The sequence below is a fragment of the Rhamphochromis sp. 'chilingali' genome (assembly GCF_963969265.1).
Source record: "Rhamphochromis sp. 'chilingali' genome assembly, chromosome: 2".
Taxonomy (NCBI): domain Eukaryota; kingdom Metazoa; phylum Chordata; class Actinopteri; order Cichliformes; family Cichlidae; genus Rhamphochromis; species Rhamphochromis sp. 'chilingali'.
In genome coordinates this window covers 56,335,310-56,357,074 of record NC_137930.1, presented here as the reverse complement: position 1 = coordinate 56,357,074, position 21,765 = coordinate 56,335,310, and the positions used below count along the sequence as shown (strand labels likewise).

General features: G+C 39.2%; 1 protein-coding gene across 1 annotated transcript in view; it reads right to left on the bottom strand.

Annotated features, from left to right (window-relative positions):
• Positions 1 to 21,765, bottom strand: part of megf11 (multiple EGF-like-domains 11) — an 86,115-nt gene that overhangs the window by 60,539 nt on the left and 3,811 nt on the right. Inside the window, exons 2-5 of the mRNA XM_080867127.1 lie at positions 9,031 to 9,159; positions 5,804 to 5,912; positions 4,465 to 4,566; positions 3,983 to 4,083 (exon numbers count right to left, since the gene is read on the bottom strand). Of these exons, the coding sequence (XP_080723253.1) occupies positions 3,983 to 4,083; positions 4,465 to 4,566; positions 5,804 to 5,904 (304 nt within the window). The 5' untranslated portion in view covers positions 5,905 to 5,912; positions 9,031 to 9,159. The remainder of the gene's footprint in view (positions 1 to 3,982; positions 4,084 to 4,464; positions 4,567 to 5,803; positions 5,913 to 9,030; positions 9,160 to 21,765) is intronic.

Sequence of the window (21,765 nt, the reverse complement as noted above, 5' to 3'; positions counted from 1 at the left end):
AACACTCAATATCTCCTGAATACCATCAAAGGACTGAATCTTAGCTCTGGCACTCATATTTAACATCCATCTCAGCTACTTGACAATAGGCTAAACAATTCGTTAGCAGCCAAAGTCCTTGGTCAACACTTGGTTTATCATGTAGCTTTACTTTCCACAATGACTCGCTATCGGCAGGTCGAGGCATGACGGAACAAGCTGTAAATCCTCCCTAATTTGATCAGCCAGTGCTTTGTCATATAGTGATGCTTTAATGTAGCAGGTCCAGGCACTGCAGTGTTTACTAAGTATGCAGTTTTCTTGATCATTCATATTGAACAACACAGTGCCCAATTGATTGGGCTGGCATTAGTATTCTTGCAAGTGTGTTCACAAGAGTTGGATTTTTTTTTTTCTTTGAGCTGGAAAATAAAGTGACCCATGTGGATTTATTTTTTCCACAGTGTTTCAAAGTAAGAAGGAAAAGGATGACAAAAATAGGTACTTAGCATTAATAACTATATGGCAGCCAAGGTCATCTGGCCAACAGGGTTAAGACAGACAGGCTCTTATCTGAGGAAGGAAACACGACGAGAGAGAAACTCCACCTGATGGGAATCAGCAGTCCTCTAACATGGCCTGTGGAGGGATAATACGCAATCCAAGGGCGGCAGAGCAGACAGTCCATGCCCTTAACTGATCAGAGCTCATCCAACACTCCAAGTTCTGCTTCCTTTGTTCCTTATTTTTTTGTGATGTGGTCAAAAGTGAAAAAGGGACAGGGGATAGCATCTAGCAGTTTTTTTTCTTAACAATATAAGTCCTGTGTTCAACACTATGGCACCCATGCTGCAGGCACAGAGGTCAGGAGGAGCTGGCTGCAGGCCTGAACAGTGCCGCTATAGATTATCACTCAGTCAGGCTTCGATTAAGCTCCACCACCAACTCAAAAGATGCAGCAGGAAAGGAGAAATAGGAGTGAACGCCAGACAGCAACAAGCTGGCGCTAATCGCAGAAATGCTCCCACGGCAAAAATGGTAAACCAGAGATTGAAAGATAATTCAGGGCAGATTTTCTGAACATCACTCTGGCAGAGAACTGTCTAATTACAGTAAGCCAGCAAAAAGAAAAGGGGGAAGAGCTTCAACATTTGTGCTGACGAAGGTAGTGAGATCGACTACCTGTAATCAATGGGCCCACAGTATGCAGAGTATTCAAAGAGAAGAGGAGACGAATTCAATGTCACCACGATGAGTTGATTTAGTTTAGTTTCAATCAGCAAATTCTGATCAGCGAGAACAGGGAAATGCAAATGTGTCACATCCTTTAGAAAAAAAAAGAAATATGGAAATGAAGTTTTGAATATGGGAGAAAGGATAAAGCGCACCCTTCTCCTGAGATCTGAACCGGTGTACTGAAGGGATGGCATAATAAAGTAGGAGGTAGGTCTTTCATTTTAATTGAAATTCATGAATCACTCTGCCTAACTCATGTCTAAGGAATCTGTTGGAAAATTGAGTCTTTCATCTAGATAAAAGGCTAATCTAACTCATTATGCAGAGGTGTTATCAGGACGGGGAACAATGGAGCTAATTGGTGATTGTCATGCAGTGTTAATAAATTTAATATTTTTACCCAGGAAAACCGCAATCTTTTAAAATGTTGGATATTATAAATCTTTACTGTCCCTTCCTGTTGTGGAAAGCTTTCCTGCAGTAACCAAAAGGAAAAAAAGGGTCTACCAGTGCCATTTTTTTGCCAGTGTTTATGATTCTTGTAGTCGTAGTGCTTTGTAGTGGAAAACGCTTGAAACGAGGTGATGCAGCTGATGGTTGAATCATTCTAAGACAGATGCCAGCAGAACCTATCAAAAAACTTCCTGCATAACTTCTTTTCCGGGCCTCTGTCTAGCACAGAGACGATTTATTTTAAAACTGTCTTTGAAACATTAAAAAAATGCAACAAAGCCAAAAATGAAAAAGAAATCACAGGCACACGATCCCTTTCTGGAGCCAAATCTCATCATCTTACTGATGGTGAAAGCTCAAATGTGAAACTTATCAAAACCCGACTAATTCTGCAGAGAAGGTCTTTTTTTAAATGGACAGGCAAGAGTCACGCAGGAGTCATCTGGCCTAAATGTTTTGCGAAAAGAGAGACTCAGAGCCCCGCAGAGCCTGTCAGCCTCAGAAGATATTACGAGCTGTTGTCATTAGTGAGCTCATCTTGCTTCCTTTGCACAACTGTAATAATCATGCTTATTAGGTGGGAAATGAGTTCCTCACATCCTCTACATAGACTAGTTACATATTAAGCTAATGACTTACGACAGATCAAAGGTCACAGAAATAATAAGCACCTCTCATTGGAAACTTCAAGCACTAATTAGAAAAAAGCAGATCAAAGTTCAGCGTATCACAGAGCGCCTTGACAAAATGTTAAAAAAATAAAAATCACTTCTTACAGACAAAACGAAACACAACAACAAACAAAGAAAAGGCATCTTTCAAGAGTGTCGGAAGCATTAGCATTTTGTGTGTTTCTGTAATGCTTGCTCCACATCCCCAAATTCATTAACTGCCTCTCACTGGAGCTAATGTGAGTGCTGATGTGGTGCCATATGACAAAAAAAAAAGAAAGGAGGCAGGATTAAAAGGCAAACCCTCTTGAAGCTTTTCTGACTCTTAATGAAACAGACTTCATGGGGAAAAGCTACACTAAACTAACAATACACAAGGGAGGGATATTTTACATTCAGTAAACAATAAAATGTCTCGAAATAGATGACTTGAGTTAATTTTGGTTCGATTTCCTCTATAATGCTCCCTTTTGTCACTGCATGCAAAACAGCTTGGGGAGTACAAATCTCTTAATCCTAGTAGTGAGAGTGCTAGGATTAAAAGAGAGCAGTCTGCAAAGCCAGCAAAAAGCAAAAACTGCCCTCTTGGCCCCTATCAACTCAATCTCCTCTATTCACCTGACACAGGCCGCAATGGCCTGATACTGTATTATACAAAAAAATAAAGCACGCTTATTGATAAAGACGAGCCAAATTCAAGAGGCGGCATCGCAGTTAGCAGATTCACCTTGTTAACACCCTGAAAAGACTATTAATGAACAAATGTCTCTGTTGTCAGTTAAATGGTTAATGAATACATTATTGATCAGTCTGCTCCTCACTTCTCCAGACTCCCATATAATCACACGGGGTCTCACTCTTTGTTGGCTGACTTCCTGGGGAGCTGTTACCCCGAGGCTAGGAAAGCTTAGACAAGGACAAGCTCAGCTGTGGTCAAAGAGCACACGGTGGGGTTACTATATCAGAAGCTAGCTTATGTTGCAAAAGATGATGAAAACTATTATTGAAGACCAATTTTAATTAAATTCTTTTTTAAGGCAAATGAAATATTCAGTGAGGTCAGCGTAACAAATACTGTGAACAGCTTGCAAAAGTGTTCAGTTGAATGCGTGCGAGTGAAATTATACATTGAAGCTATTGAATTGACAGTGAATGACTGTTTTAAGCGCACTGTTACAACCTAATTTTCAAGGCCCTTGCTCTTTTAAGTTATTGAAGTCTGTTGTGGTTTTATGGTGGGTGCTATACATCCTTGGTCTGTAACCAGTATGCTCTCGGCTCGTTAATTTTTCTCATTGTTATACAACTTCAATTAAGCTACTCTAACAGAAAGAGCAAAGCAGGGAGCAGACCATGTTGTAAAACAGTGAGTGACCTTATTAAATCATGCTCAGTCATTTTAAATTGACTTAATCCGCATATTATACATGGTGGCACGCTAGCAAAGAAGGCAAGAGTGGACTGCTATTGAGGGATCAGACAGGAGACTTCGGCAGCAGCGGCCTGTATAGAAGTTGCGTCTTTACTTGCAAGCCACTCAGACTAAAAATCAATCCTAATATTTTATTTTCTTAAAATCTCCTGCAGATACAACCTGAAATGTCGTGAGCAAAGACTTAGGAATTAAAAAAAGGTGCACTCACGAACACACAAGTCTCCGCTTTCAAAGTAACCAGGGCAACACTGCGAGCGGCGCCTATACATGGTCCTCACTCCCCGCCGGTAAGCTGTCTTATAGCTGATCCTGAAAAAGCAGACACACAGGGACAGCTACGTGAGGTAAAGAGTGATCCTTTCTGAAGGACAGGAAACAAACAAACTCGAAACAGTAACTTAATGTTTTGTTGTTATTTGTCATTTTATCAAAGCACGCACAGAAAAATCATTCTTAAGTGGAATTTTACCCCCAAATAAAAATCCGCTTGTAGGAGGTCTCTATTTACTCATTTAGTTGATGGAGCTATCAACCTTGATGAAGCAATTAAAACATAACGTCTTCAAAACAACACAATTACAGTCACTGGCATCCTCTGGGGGTACAGTAAAGGTCGTGCTACTTATAACAAAAAACAAAAAAACAAGTAAAATATAATAAGGAAACAAATTCTGAGACCTACAAACTCACCTGTGCTTTGTGCATTTAAACCAGTTGAGGATGTCTGTGCATCTAGTGTAATAGATCTGGTCGAATGGGTGAGCATAGGATTCCTGGACAGTCACCGCATAGCTGAAAGACAAATGTTTAAGGACACCAGTTGCAGAAAAAAGGACTGTACCATACTTTCTTGTACTCTGGCTTATTATTTCTACCCCTTTAAATTGTGGTAGAGATTTAAAATGTATTCTCCTCTAAATTTTAGATTCGGATGCTGTGCTCTTTACTTTTTACATTTATTTGACTCCTAGAATTTTCAGCATGGTTTCTGTTTAAGATCTTAAATGTAAACAAGCGCCTGTTAAAATCTTGAAATGCCGGTCCTATAGTCTCCAATAATTTTGGCTTTCAGTCCCTGCCACAGGCACAAAGAAAAGCAGCCATTAGTCTCGGCTTCTTGTCATCTATTAAATGTCTGAGTGTTGTAATAAGCTCTACCTAGGAGAAATTTACCCTTTGAATTTTTTACATGGTTTGACTTAAATAACAATTTTAGAAAAAAATGGTGAAAGGTGGCATTATTTAAAAAATATTAGAGGGAAGTCAAACATTTTAAATATTTGAGCAGCCAAACTTTGTTTATTTTTCTTTTTTGTGAATCATCACAAAAAAATCATTTTTTAAATCACTTAGACCTAACCCTACCCTAACCCTATTAAACTGGGTCAGGTTTTACCAGCTATAGCAATAAAATGCTAGTTATTAAGAATCAGAAAGTCACTGATCCCATTTTCAACACAGTGTCGTTTTCCTGCATAGTGAAGCTTTGACTTTAAAATAAAGGGTATGAAAACGCTAAAAAATAGTTGATATTTATGATATATGGTCTGCGGATATTGGAGGACCTAAAAGCCATAACCATACTGCCCACTTAGGGAATCCATTTCGATGCCAACAAGGTGGAACCACAAAGTACCCTCACCTTGGTCAGGCAATAATCCAGATAATATATCTTCACAGCTTTCTTTCCTCCCCTTTGCGCCACAGACAGAAATTATTCCTGCTTATTTCTCATAAGTGACACTGCCCAGCAAAGCTAATAATTATTCAGGCTCTGTGGCATTCGCGATTGATTGGGATGAGAGTACACTGATCAATCTGCCTGTGTATTTCATTTGAAGCAGCAGCACCTCCCATCTCTCCGAGCTTGGCAACTTGAGCCGCTGTGAGATCAATACTGCTGTATGGACTTTGACAATAGATCAGAACTTTGGTTAAGAGAAGATATACTGAAAAAGTTTCAGAAGTGACAACGTCACTCATACGAATCAGCGTTTTCAGACGATTAAATACAAGGGAATGTGCTTACCTCTCCCAGTGGCTGCAGACATTGGGGTCATCTGGGTTGAGACTCAATGCACTGGTGGTGAGCGCAAGGAGCGAGGCCAGCAGAGGAACTGATGACCCCATCCTTCACTCTAAGAAGGAAACAGGGAGGAAATGTAGACAGTTGGGTGGTAGATGATAATTTCATTACATTTAAAGGAATAGTTTGACCTTTTAAAAACTGGCTTATTTTATTTCTGAGAGGTTTATCACATTAAGCTTCATTTGCTTGTTTGTATGTTAATGTGTTTTGTGTATAACAAGCTGCTTGAAGCTAATTGCCCCTAGTGGGATTAATAAACTTGTTTGTATTATATTGTGCCAGTTTGTTCGGTAAGGCTGATGTAATTGCAATTTCCAGGTTCAAATGCTTTTGATGACAAACACAAGCGTAAACTCTCCAATTGATTCATCAATACTCTGAATACTCCAGTATTGTGATTGTCTAGCAGTTATCTCAGGTGGAATAATCAAGGGTACAATATAAGCATCAAAAAATAACAGTATTTAGAGGTTGGGAATCAAAAGGTTAGCAATAGGCTGTGCAGTTGGTCTGTAGGTTTTTGGACAATGACACCAGGTTTAATGTTGAGCTCGATCACAGCTGTTCAGACCTTTCTATTTGTAAGTGTCCTCACTTTTTGGGACTCTTGTTTTATAATGGTAGACATTAGAGATGCATGAGTGGCGACACAAAGTTCCCCAAAGTAAACCATGGGGGATAACTGTGAAAAAGTTTTTATATCAAACAACCTAATCAGACACTTAAATCACCCTCACCCAGATTAACATGGACATAGCTAACAAAGGGAAAGAGCACCGAGGCAGCTGCAAGTCAGCAGCCTCGGTATTAGCAAAATGATCAAAGAAGTTATGAGGAAAATGATGGATGAAAAAAAAGAAAAAAGGGTTGGTGTCTGGTGAATTTAAACAAATTGGAAAAATATGTAAGTGCAATTTGTTTTGTTATGCAAACTTGTTGCACCTGCTTTTGTTTGAGGTAAAAATATATCAGGTGAATATTCGTGTACAACAACTCACGTTGACTTAATTATTTATACCTTTTTTCAGTAGCAGAGAATTGTTTTGGAAATTGTTTAAAGAAGAGAAGATTCTGTTTCTTTCTGTAGTTTTGGGGAAAATGTAAAGTTTAATAATTTATTTTATTATGTGAATAATATTTTACACTGAAGAAAAGTCGTTTTTTTTTGTTTGTATATGCTCTCATTTGTCATTCTTAGAAAAAAATTGCAATTGGCAAAAAGTCAGTATAAGCATGTAAAAAAATAAATAAATCAGAAATTTCAATCAAAAACGTACAACTGGTGAATCTCTACTGCATATGGATGGTTACCATGGATATGGCTATTGACTAAATATACAATATATCTGGGATACTATTGTTTTGTGGGACTTGAAGTTTGACTTAACTGGACTATTTAACTCTCAAATACACCATAGCACTTTGTCCTCTGAGGTACTTAAAAGGACACGAAACCTAAATTTTTAAATATCATTATTTTTTCAAACCCTTTAGTGGTAACTCTGCCATAGAGTAAGACTCAACTGTGCTAAGCTAAGCTGACCAGCCGTTAGCTATAGTCCCCATATAGTGGTGCATTTTCTTAGTTTATTTCCCATAAAAAACACACCAAACTATTTTATTTAAGTAGTTTTCACCTTGAAAACACTGTGTGTTCAATGGACACCTACTGTAGCAGCAACCTTTGGACCTTCTGTATAGACGTAAAGTGTCTCACTTGTGTTTTCTAGGAGGCAGCTTGCATGCCATTCAGAAACAAAAACAGGAAAAAAAAACTTTTTATTCCACACATAAGAAAATGGAATTCTGGTTATATATATTTTTTATTTATTTATTTTTTAGAAAGAGGGGCAATACATATTAATGAACATTTTAACAAATGTAAATATGCCAGATTATAGCCTTGGGCTAATTTCCATGTGCAGACCCTCTGCTTTGCATAGCTTTGTTGGTAAACTGTGACAGTCAGAAAACTATTGCTCCATGTCCTTGATGACCTTCTAAGATGCATGTGCTGGCCCACCAATCTACTACATCTGCCTAAACAGAACAGATTCACAACAGCCAGACGAATTAATGGAGTATAATATCCTAAATCACAAAATAAATTTACATAATCAAGATCAACCATTACAATTGGTGCAAATAGAAGATCATAATAAAATATTTAAATGTGGCTCAAGCAGAATATTGGGCTAAGTTATCTATGGCTCTAATATCTACAGAAATGAAACCACCCAGTGACAGAGACAGACAGGCTGTTTACCCAATCAGGATTTTTCATTAGGCAGAAGAAGAGCACATATCATCAACAAAAGTGACAATGACAGATTAGGTATAGAAGTCCAGGTATAACACGTGCATGACTAACACAGCAAATTTCAGTTTTGCACAGTAGTAATAAAATACACAAGTACGAAGTACACGGAAAATGTTACAGCGTGGCATTTTGAGCAAAAATAATGAATTGTAATAAATTCATCATGATGCGTCTTTGTACAACTCAACATGTAGTAATACATCCATGTGTGGGCTGCGTGTGCTCTGCATGTGGTTTGCCGTGTTATGGGGATGTGTTCAATACTTCAGAGTGACTATATCCAATAACGCACAAATTCACATGTTCAGCTAATCTTCTGCATTGATAGATGCATGTAGTTCACTCACATGTGAAAGAAAATCAATCAGAGCTCCACTTCCTCTGAGCAGCAGTTCATCTGAACAGGCAGAGGTTAAAGTCATGTTCATTTCCTTAACACGATGATTAATCAAGATACACATGTGTTATGGGCTACAGCTGCTCTCATATTCAAGCGCTGCTCTGAAACAGTCGGGTTATACGCTACTACAGGGACACTGCTTGATGAACCAGAAAGCTTTTACTGTTTCTTTGATTAGACCATCTTCCTCTGCCATTTAATCTGAATGACTGTGGACAAGCTCAATATTTTTTTTATTTTTTTTTTATTGTTCTCAATCACTAGTCTGAAAGGGGGTTAAGAGGTAATAAAATTGGGATTATCCTAAATATTTGGCAAGATTAAACAAATCAATGACTATTAGTAAGCTTTAGAGTGTGGTCTGCAAGCAAATTAAGTGCCACAGTGCCCTCAAATGAGGAGACAGTGACAGATCTAATAGCCAGAGGCGTGTGGCCTAAAGCTCACCTAATCTTGCAGCCTGTGGTCTCTGGGTGTTTTCGGTGGCTGCTGAGGGGGCTCTGGAAGCAGAAAAAACACAGAAGTGCCAGTGCGCACACATACACTTGCTGGGTGAGGTGATGACAGGTCGCAGATCTGTGGGAGAGAAGAAAAATAATGAGCTTATGATGACACACAGAAGACACATGCTTCCTTGCTCGCTCTCACATGGACGCACGCACACAAACTCATAAATTTCTTATGGGATCAAGAGTCTCAACAGGCATATAGTTCAACAAAAGCTGCTCTTGAAAGGCCAGTTTACGCTGCGCAGCCTCCACATTCGAGCACACGGTTCTCATTTCCACCTACCTGGTATCCACATCCACACTAACTTACCCACAGGAATAAAAGCCTGCATTAACTCAAGAGGGGCTAATACAATGAACTCTCTTCACGTTTCAAACTCTGTGAGTGGTTTGTCCACAATGTGACAAGATCACATTAACTGTGATCATTAACAAAGCCTACACAAGGTTTATTGCAATAATTTGGAGAACATTCATGTGTTTATCATTTTTCTCATTACATGGCTTTCGCTGGGAGGTCAGAGTGTAGGTTTGAGATTTTTTCGTCCTTCATTTGCTATGAATTCTAAATTAAGATGCAAACACAGCCACAACAAAATAAAGGCTTAATAAATACTTTAACATCATTTCTTATTCATGTAAATAGTTTCCAAGGCCCGGCGATGAGAGGGAAGACTAAAGAATTACTGTAGGTCCCCTTATTACGTCTGCTGAACATTAAGTCAGACTATGCTAGTCTGAAGCAATTTTAAATCTGCAGCACAATTATACAGCCGGTCAACAAATACAAAACAATGCACTCCCACTGTTATTACAACAAGCATCAAGAGAATGCTTGATTTGATTGGGTTAAAATTATCACCGTAATTATTAGGTTTGTGGGGAAAAATAATCAATACAGCATAGTATTGCAATATTTTGTCTATGGATATTATGTTGATACAGAGACACCAAATATTGATATTTTATTAAATAAATTAAAATACTGTGGGAATGTTAAGAACAAGCCGGCTTGAGTAAGCTTTCATTAAATTAGCTGGGTGCACTTAGCTTGACAAAGCTATGCCTATATTCAGAGCAAGCTAATGGGTCAGTCACACAAGTAAAAAATAGGATGGAAATCTTGCATCTACAATAAAAGGAACAAAAAAGAAAACTCCGTGGCTACTTTGTGATTGTTTTGAATTTTTTCACCAAACTGTTGATGGTGTTGCACACTATTGATCACAAGGTCGGCTAAGAGGAGGCAAACTTTCTCCAAACAGTCACAGTCTCACTTGGGATGACTGCAGTCACACTCAGAGACGTTGTTGAAGGTTTGCAAATAATCACTAATCTCTAATTTAAAAAAGGTGACAGATAGCCAACATGTTGCCATCAGTTTGAATGAGTCTTTGTCAATGAGCCAACTTGAGGGGACTCGGCTGTAGGGACTGGTTGTAGTCCGGTTATATTTCTATAGGACAGGAAGGCTGCTGTGCACAAATGTAACAGTTAAATGTACATTTCTGTTATTTGTGAGTTTCCATCTATGTAAACAACAGATGTGTGATTTTCGATGATTTATCACAATTACATGCTGTATTATCAAAAACAGATTGGATGTAATAGCCAACTTGATCCCATTTGGTTGCTGTCAGACTGATATCAGGCTGACTGTCTCTTATGGCAACATTTAAAACAGTCTCATTTTGCAGCAAAAAAAAAAAAAATGACTGAAGTGAGATCGTTTTTTGTTTTTTTTTAAACCATCAAAGGCAGAACAAAATGCAGTGGCCAATTTTGATTGGAAATCAAACCCTACGTGGAGATTTAATTCCAAATCCTAGCAAATCCTGTTAGATTTGGACAAAATCTACCTCCAGTGAGATATATGTGTGCAGCGCAGCATGCGTCAGGAACAGCTTAGTGACATTAAAAATGTGAATGTCAAGGACAAAGACCTAGTTAACATTTTGCAATGCCTAATCACATGTTTGCTATTTCCCTTAACATGGATTTTAACATTAGAATGCATTGTTGGGGGCAAGCAACACGCCCTTTAATTAATGTTGAATAACTTCTCTTCATTGCTGATTCTCCGTACAGAGAGCACTGAATAAAAGACAAGCTGGATGAATATGACGGTTATCACTCGGGGCTCTCCTGTATGACTTCGCACTGTATCTGCTCAAATCCCTGAAAATAGATTCCCTCTTTTTTGACGAGAAAAGTGTTTACACCAACAAAATGCTCTCCAGAGACCTCACTCAACCTAAATGTATTTCACTTCTGCTCGTCACCACTTTGATTACTGTGACAATGAAACCTTCCCACCGCTGTGCTGCTCCCAGTGAAAAAACAGCTGAAATAGCAACATCATTTAGGTACAGAGGTTAGACGAGTGCAAAGAACAAGCGGCAGAGTATAGTGAAGGTGTGTGTACGTGATTATATGGACTTCTGAATCTTGACAGGAACACCCGCAGTTTACATCGGACACCTGCCTGCAGAAACATTAAGTCCGATGAGACGGAGCCACCTTTGTCCCTTGCACTGCCTATCAGCGGGGACGTCTGCGTGATTAAAGCCATGTGTCTTCAGTGTGTGAATTATTAAAGTGCAGTGCAATTAACCACCCTGTCCCCTGGCTGACCAACTCCTGCACTCTTCCATGAATGATGCTCAGCAGGCATGACTGACTAGCACAAGTTAGCTCACCTCCACTCTGTGGACCCCCTGCCGCTTTCAGGACCTTCTTAGTGCTAAATTTATCACAATGCTCTGTTTCCGCTAGCTTGTGTGAATTTACATAATCAAAAGCAGTCAACAAAAACAATGGCATCGCAGCCTTATCTGAGGCAGCGTTAGAGAACGCCGATCAGTCACGAGCTTCAGCCTGTAACATGTCTTTGCACAATCAGCCTATTATCACAACTTCAAGCGGAGGGCTCGTATACAACTTTTATGAGAATTCTTCCAGCCGCTCAATCTGTTTTGTAATAACTACTGAAGGATTCCCGCAGCAGCCTAATCTGAAGTGATCTAAAGGTTACAGCAGTAACCACGCAGCACAGAGTGCCAATGAGATAAGCCCCACTGCTGGCCACCTCTATCTCTTGCTGGGGGCTGTGAGTCATTAGGAGTCAGGCCTCATTACAGAGGCCACAGTGTGGCACACTGTACGCTCTGGTTCCCCTGGTTTCAGCCAAATACCTGAGTGTTAAGAGGCCAGAAAGAGATGGTTTCTCTGCAGGTACAACAAAACTACAAAAACTAGGTTCTAAAATCTGCTTATGAGTTGTATATTTGTATGTATATTTCAAAGCTTTATGAGTGTTCTAATGAGAACCAATAGTAACTATAATCTGAGGGTACTGGTGCTTTATTTTTGAGCATTTGCTACTTTATAATCAATTATATTCAAAGTTAAATTATTATAAATACTTTTGGTAGCACGTTATAATAATGTCACACTATTAAGCATTATTAAGGTATTAGTAAGTGCTTAATTCATCATTTATATAGCATTACTCCTCCTTAGTGTGCTATTTATAAATACAGATATATTATTAAGACTATGATTGGCATCAGAGTGTGACATTATTAATATATAAAGTGCTACAGGTAGTAGTTACTTTGCTGACTAAATTTGTGACATCTTTATGTTTTCTACATATTTTTTGTCTGTGACCTAAATTGCTATAGATTTAACAGTTTTTTATTTCAAACTTGCCTCCGCCTCAAATCATGAGACTAAAATACTGTTTCCCGTATCATATACCTATTAATAATATCAAATAATATTAGTATAATAACAGTTTTGCTTCCAACAGGACCAACATAATGAGTGCTTATGTTTAAGAATAGTTTCCTAATAACAGGAGTGACTTGATTGCACGTTTGAATGCTGGTGATTTTTACATTTTTGTATTTTTACTTACGTATTTTTTTTTGTTTGTTTTTTTTTGTTGCTTCACATTACTTGTTCTGTTCCTCTCTATACACAAATCACTTTAAAGAGACTAAGTGCATGCACTAGCATGGCAAGAGTACTGAAGTCATAAAGCCCGAGAGAGTGTTTGTCGCTGCATTTATGGGAATCTCAGTAATGCTGACAGGATGAAGTGGAGCCAAGGCAGCAATGCCTTATACCTGATCTCTCTCTCTAGGGTACTTCTCTATTTATTACACTTCAGTGATTAGGAATGCCAGCTTGACATGATCCAGCCAAGGATTAATTTCACAATCTCTCAATCTCAGGCTGGATACTCGCCATAATACTGCTTAGTTATGGTTATGGACATTAGCAGTTCAACTCATTTCTGAGGACAGAGGGCATACTGTGTTCAGATTATTTTATACAGGCCAGAAAAGAATAGTTCCCCCTGCTTTAGCTATAGGCATTTGAATAAGATTTTTCAATCAGTGAGTGAAGATGGACAGGAAGACAGACGCGCAATATTCCTATTATTAATATGCATTAATATGTATGTAGTTTCCCACGAAAAACTGCTGCTTCTTGCTGCCGCAGCACCTCACTGTACATTGTGCCTCTGGCGAAGTAGTGTATTTAAAAAACAAAAGATAGACAAAAGCAGCCATTTTATTTTCAGCGGACTTTATCTTAAAAATTGGCACAATCAGTCTTATTGAGATTAGCCTGATTCGCATCCTCAAATGAGTTTTTTGTTTCTCACTTTATTTCAGACTTTTTTTATTATTTCAAATCCACACGTAGATAAGGAAAATAACAAATTATCTGTCCAAACATTATTTCAGCCTAAGTTTAAAGAGGTACTGTAGTATATTTGTGCTTCCACAAAGCACAACAGGTTGGGAGAAAGAGCCATAAGTGAGGATAACTATACATATACTCCTTAGTATGGATCAAAAGCCCTTCCCTTTAGTGCTGGCATTTACTACTACCCCTCCCACATCTTGCAGACTTGACATCCTGGGTTTGCAGTGCAGTTCTTCTCTTAAATATGTGACTTTCAACCCCAACGTGATGTTGCTTGTGTTATTGTTTTAGTTAAAAAAAAAATGATTAAAAATTGTTATGTGCAAAGTAGCTTCTCCAGTTTAACGATTTTCAGTAATTACATTAATTGCTATTAATTATTTAATTGGACTGTTAAACTTTCATTTTCAACTTGTTAGTGTTTGTTATGGTTGAAACTTGTTTTTGTTCCAGATTTTTGATCAGAAAAGTCCAATCAAGTGATTTGAATTCCGAATTTTAATGCAGTTATTCAAGCTGAGAAATTCAATTGTATGGCAGCAAATATTTTAGCCTATAGAAAACACACAATCTGAAGAGCTCATCTTGGGGTAAGTATCTGACACGCTAAATGACTGTAATGAAAGAACCATTAGCCGCAGGAGGACAGTTTAAATATATCAATATATGCATTTATTCTGGTATTGAATAGATAATGAGAGCTTAGTTACGTTGCCTTACGTCAAGCCTTCGTGCCAAGGGGCTCTACAAACTATTAATAAGCTCAAAACAATGCCATGGGAATTACTGGGAAAGAGAGAGGAAAAATTAAAACATCCTCTGCTTTTAAAGTCTCATGTAGCAACAACAACATCCACGAATGTGATTTCACTTTGGCTGGTGAAGCACCTGGGAAAATGCTGTGCGTCGTTTAACAGAAGCTTAATTCTGCCCACATGGTTTATTCATGTGGCGACTGCTGATATCATGGTTCTCATAAATCACGCAGTGCGGAATGCTGGACGTCCATGCACTCAGGCAGGGCTCACTAATCTCAACACCATCTTTCATCTGAATAACCTTGCCTTACCGCAGGGCATGCCAACACCAGACTCAGCCCGTTGGAGGGAGCCTGTCCTCATACTTTTATTTCTTTCACTCAGGGCACAAAGATTTTTCCCAGCCTGTCGGAGCAGACAAACACTGCCCTGTGTACTCCCATCCCACTTTCAACCACGGGCAATAATGAGAAATTGCTTTATAGACATCAGAGAAACTAATCTAGTCTAACGTTGGCTTTATGAATCTAAAATCAGACTCACAAGGGAGGAGAGCAGCACAGTCACTCCAGCCATCTGTTCAGAAGTGGTTCAAAGAAAGAGCAGAAAATGTGAAACTAATGTGAGTAAACATAATCATCACATCTCACTAATAAATCAAGAAACCCCTGTCTGTCTGTCCTTCACATATTTCACCAAATGATCTACATCATATTTAGCGGGTGTACTGCTGGGAGCAGGAGTAGGAGCACTGCAAGAGCTTGAGGTCATGTAGATGAGCTGTGGTCTGACCTTAGGGTTTAGCCACCTCTGACCTGACGCATGATGTCACAGGTGACACAAGTTTAAACCATTCACAAACATGCTCCTGAAAGTGGACCCCACTTCCATAGAGGATGAATGCAGGAAGGGTCTCGCTGGCTCCAGCAGGTTTAAATTTGCCCATAATTTTATGTGACAAATGATGCGTTCAGTGGGAATAGGCCATTATGGTTGATATGTGACCGCACAGATTATGCCACACTCCTCTGTGGCCTCATAACAATGTCACAGTTCAGATAACATGGTTAGTTGGAATTAACTTCCAATGAGTGTGATATCTAACTTTGCTGATGCAAAGATACCTGAAGGCTGTAGAAGGCTGACACTGCACAACCCAGTGCGCAGGTTTTTGCCCAAAACCTTCTTAGCTATGAGACAGTGCTAACCACTGCACCACTGAGCAAAGCACTGGTGACTATCAGATCGAGGACTCTCTATTCATCGATTTGCTGGCTGTATTGCTAGAAACCAAAGCAAGTACATTGCTGAGTTTAGGGACCGTTTTTTGATAAGTGCTTTGATTTTGGCTATGTGCTCCTGTTCTCCGGATTTTTAGGCAGACGTAGCACTTAAAGGCCCGTGAATAAGAAATCTATGGGAGACAGCGGCTTTCCACTGCTCCCTACAAAGAGCCAATCACCTGCTTTATAATGAAAACACACACAGATGAGGTTGAGGATCGTTTTAGCTGTGTGGTGGCAGGTGTGTCTATTTATTATAGTAAAGATATGGGTAAATGAACTATTTTTTTATTGGCTTAATGCTTTGCTCTGCTTGGATGATCATGTTGGCACTCTATGTTGGGCTGTAAATGAGGCAGTAATGCCGTGAAACTCTGCATGCATAGTAATAATAGAACCTGCTGAAAAAAATTTGACTGGTGATTGTATATGAGGTTTTTTTATATCTCATTGACCCATCTATTGCAGTTATGGCTCTAGCCTCACTAAATTGGGAGACTTGGGTGGCTTAGTCTTGTAAAAGATTGCTTGAAGGCATTACAGGGATAGCTGCTGAGTGGCAGGGACAGCTTCTAGAAGGTTAGAGTCATCACGTCGCCTCTGATACTAAGCATAATTGTCACATGCAAATGTATGGCATGATGCGACAATGTGATTGCATCGTAGGGTCTTTTGCTTGATTTGTGACCGCACAGATGATGTGACATTCTTCATAATGATGTCCTCAATTCGGATAACACAGTTTCTAAATAAATCTCCACTGATTATGACATCTGCCTCTGCTGACGCTAAAATGTCTCTGACAGCAGGCACTGCACTAATATAGATAATGGAGTACAGCGTATAGCAATTACAACGTCGTTTTTCTTGTGCTTATTCTAATGTCAAACTTTTTTTTTTTTTGGTAATTAATCATGTTTGGGTTCCTCACATAACAGGCATGGCACATACAGTCATAAACATGTCACCAATTACAAGCTTTAGGCAAGAAAACTAATTAGTGAAACAACATCACTTAATGAAGCAAAATAACAATGTGCCTGATGTCACATAGCTTTGCCTGCTGCTCAGAATAGTTTCTGTGTTTCGCCCTATGCTTTTAATAACAAACCCTAGGCATCATACTGACAGCCAAATGTTTTGCAGTGCCCTCTGCACCACGTCTGTTCTCTCTTCACAGCCTGGGCATGGCCTCCTGCCGCCACCAGGAGGAAGCACCAGTCATTCCTATATGCACCAGTAAAGCTTTCCTACACCACACAGACAATTAGCCAGCCTGTGACTGATTGCACGTAATGAGATCTATTGGAGAACAGTTGGACATCTTTGGGCAAATTAATGTGTGAATATTAGCCTGTTGAACCGTCTGCTCTCTCACCAGGATCATTCTCCAGTGGAGAACAAAACTGAACCACTGTAATATTCAGCTGCTCTCTGCCTGGCGGCCCAGCCAAGCCATGTGTTCATTTCTGTATTTTAGTTGTACAGCTACAGTGCTGTGGACAAATTAAGCAAAGGTATAGTGTGGACAGAAACACAAATAAAAGGAGGTGGATCGAAGGAGGCAGAAAAGTCAAGTAAAGTCTAGCTGAGCAGCTCACCATGAAATGCTGAAACAACAGTGCGGCTGCCAGGGCAATTTTACACCCCAATAGTTTCACACCTCAGCCACCAACCCCTTCCAACTCTGAACCTTGTGTCTTCTTTGTGTCTTCATTTATTTTGTGTCAGTGTCCAAGATGTGAGAAGCCAAGCAGTGAGAAACTCGTCCCAAATGTCGCAGGGTAAGTGGTGTGTGAAGCAGACGCGGGGAGCAAGGAAGAGAAAAGCCACTGCGCGTGGATGCACTTTGCTTTCTGTGCAGACAATCCTCTGAGATATCAGAGGACTTTACATTACACTTGGGAAAACATATCATTTTATACTGATGCATGCAATGCAGTAGAGAGACTACTCAAACCCTTTACTTACAAGCAAGCAAAAGTTCAGAATACAAATGGCTACTTCAATGAAGTAATGTACTGTCAAACAATTGACTCAGAGTTCAAGTGAATTAAAAAGAAGCAGCTCTGAAGTGACTTTATCTTATGGTACGAACAAATTATTAATGCTGAATTATCAAACATCACTTTACCACTGTAACACCTCATAGTCCAGGAAATTACTTCTCAACTTAGTGGCTGTAACAGCTACAAAGGATTAAAAAAAAACTGAGATGAGTGGCAGGATATGTTCAAAATTGTTATCGAACAATCATTCATCAAAGCACTCTTGATGACTTTAGAAGGATGGCATCTGGACAAAAATGACCTTCCTCTTTTTTGCAACAATATTTTTTTTAAAAATTGTGTAGTTGTGCTCTTTTCTCTGTACGTTTTATTGGACTATTTTTTGTTTGAGTGGGTAAATCGGTTGCTTTTTTCTGTTTCGTAACTGAAATAATCCTGTAATTTACTTACGCTTTACCAATACCTGACATTTTGAGTAAAAGCATCTTAAAAAATAAGTAATAATGCATAAATGTGTTTTATTTCTTTTTTTGCAATTCTATTATCTTTGATTTGCTGTGAAATGAGAAACAGCTATGAACAGCCACTGAAATGAAGTGATGAATTTCGAGGGGGAATCTCCCCTAAGTGGATGTGCTAATAATTTAGGTATTTGAAATTTTGATAATCGAGCACTAGTTTCTAAATGGTAGCTCATCAAAAAAAATGGCAGAATTATTAAAGTTGCTGTCAGAATAATGTACCTGAAAACTGACTTACATGTGTGTACTTGAGTGACTTGAGTGAATCACCAGCTTACTTAGAAGCATTAGTTAGCCTACTCTAACTAATGCTTCTTTTCCAAAAAATAAAAAATCAGAATAAAACATCAACTCTTTCTGTTAAAAGCTACACCTCCTACTTCCCTCTCAGTGGTGTGCTCTCTCCGATAGTGCAGCACGTTGACCTTCTGGATCACTAGTCAATGACTGAATGAAGAATGACTTACCATCATGATTATTAAATCTGAAAATGCGCTACCGGTGCACAAAGGATCCAAACCAGGTGATCTCCATTTGGTGAAATGAGAGCTCCATCAACTCGATTTGCACGATGTACGCCCAATTTTTGCCGTCATGACCTTTTAAATGTCCTTGAAACCACTTGAGCAAAATGTGCCTACTTAGACTGAATACATTAAAAAAAATGAACAAAAGAGAGGCGTTTGTGTGGCTGTGTTCAGCCTGCATAATGAACACATGAGGACGCCTGTTTTAATCATATGTTAAATAAAGCCAAAATGCAACAAATCCATAAAATCCAATGCATACACAAAGCCAATGAAAGTCATTAGAAATTTGTTTGAATAATAACTGGGAAACAGAATATAACCACTAGGCTGAGAAAACAATGCACTAAAATGTATTCAGTATAAATCATCTGATTCATGAGATGCTCGCACTGTTAAAGCTCATCCTGCGGTGTAGAACTCGACAATATAATTGTGTCGTATATTACAGCTGTGGTCAACCAACATGAGCTTTTCTGCCTGCAATGCAGATGTGTCCGCATTCATAGGCCAACCAATTAATCGGTCTGTCACTAAAGTCTGTAAATATCATAGTGCAGTGAAATGTAGAAATAGTGCACAGGTTGCAAAACAATATAGCAACATATACTTACTGTTTTATGAACTGCAAACCTGTTCATTTTTAATTTATGACATCTGTCAAGGAAAATAGCATGTCTCCATGACCTGAGTGAAATAAAAACAACATAAGGTTGTTAAATTGCAGTTTTCCGTGCCATCTCAACCCAGACCGCTTTGTGTTGTATATAAAAATGCTCCTAAAATCTATAAAAACCTAATAAAAAATGATCATTGTTGTAAATGGAAGCTACATCTCCCTTACGTGCTTCTTTCAGCCTCTATTCCATTATGCTTTCCATTATAACATGGTTGCGGTGGGCAGGGATGCCTGATGCTGGTGCTAGGGGTGCCAAGTGTTTGTGCACTGACCTTCTGCTCCCTGGACAGGTCTGAGTGCAAAAGCATCACCAGTAAGGGGCCAAAGGAGATGGGACACTCAGCTGGCTGGTGCATTATTCATGAGTCACCCCTGTTGAGTGGGCTGTTATTCAGCATCCAAATCCCAGATGTGGTTCAATCTGTGCTCCATTCAGTGTCCTGACTGCTGGCCATTGATCACAGGCAAGGTACGCGGTGCTGAATAAGCGCTGGGGCTTTATGTTACAGGGCTCAAAGCGTCTCACTGATAACACAAAGATCCATCACTAGACATTGGAAAGGCTCCAAAGTATTCTCACTGGAACTGATCAGACAAGCCGAGAGGAGATGCAGCTAAAACATTTGCTACGACGGTGCACAGCATGTGGCAGTGATGTGACAGCAATATGTTGTATGTCAGGTGTCATACATTTACATATTTTTTGATTTTTAAATAAAAAAATAAGCTTATATTTACTTATTCAGAAACATACACTCTGACGCACATCCCTGTCAACAGACAGAGAAAAAAAAATAGTGTGACGAGGTCCCTGTGTGAAAGGTGCCAGAGGCAAAATATCACCCTCTAATAGGCATCATACTACTAATGGACAGTTGAGCACAGTGAATCATTTATCTGCTTTAATCATCAATCACATAAGGGCAGCTAAATGTGGCATGACCACAACTCTGTCTGCATTTGTCAGGATGATGATCATAAGCCATTGATCATGTTGCTGAATTACTGCACAATATAAAACGTGAATAATAATTTCCATTTCACTTTGCCTACTGAGACACAACACTACAATTCTTTGATGTGAGTGATAAATTGTGGTTGTTTGTCAAATTTGTGACTCAGACCTGATTTGTTTGGTTGAGGAAACAATGCAAAAATAACAACATTAAATATGCTGGGGAACATTTAAGTTTTTAAAGCCCTTTTTAAGATGAATGGCTGTTGTTAGGATTTTCTGTTTAGCAGGCGCTACAAACTGCCTTAGTCTTTGACCACAGTTATGAATCATCTTCTCCTTAAGATTTCTGGGGACTTCTGTGAAATCTATCACATCTATTCTAACTCATTTTAAAACATTCTTAGTGCCTATTGGTACCTTTTTGATGCTGTCAAATTAAATATTAAATTTCATCATGTTTCTGACAAGCCAATAATTCACTTTTCTACTTCTGCTCAACAGCCTGAGCTCTCAAAAGGAAAGATTAGCTTAGTGAATATCTGTGGCTTCTTTACAGTCCACATAAGCGATTAAATCATTTTTAACTCCAAAGTAATTAGTAAGCAGTAAGTAAACTATGTGTGAAAAGCATATGCCTGAGATGGAGAGTGGATTTCTGCTGTCTAAGGCATAATAATGAATAATAGCCTTATCAGCAAAGCACAACACATCCCAACATGCTGAGATATTATCACTGTTCATTTCCTCAGCTCATGTATCCTGTATCTCTTGGTAGAAAATATGTCATGTGGTCTCTTGCACTGTAACTGACAGCCTAGTCATGTCAAAAAACTTGGGCGTTCTACCAGGGCTCTCTACACAATACGGGGAAGGGAAAAGCGGCAGATCCAAGCAGATGCATCAGCAGTATTTGTAAAAAGTCACCAAATTCCCGCAAGGGACATACTTGTCATTAAAACCAACAAGAAAAGAACTGATGAGTGCATTAATCAGAGCTTGGCCAACTATCTGTGGTGAGCTGTAGTCCACGGCGTTCCTCCCCAAGACTGCACCTGAGGGAGGGAGGATTAACGCAGCTCCGCACGAGCTCGTGTATCTGAAATCTGCCTGAGCTCATCGTTTCCTTGTTCCTCGCTAAGAGGCTGTGGCTGGATATCAAGCAGAGCCAATCTATTCCCCTGCAGAATGCTGGCTGACCGGCATCAATGCCATGCAT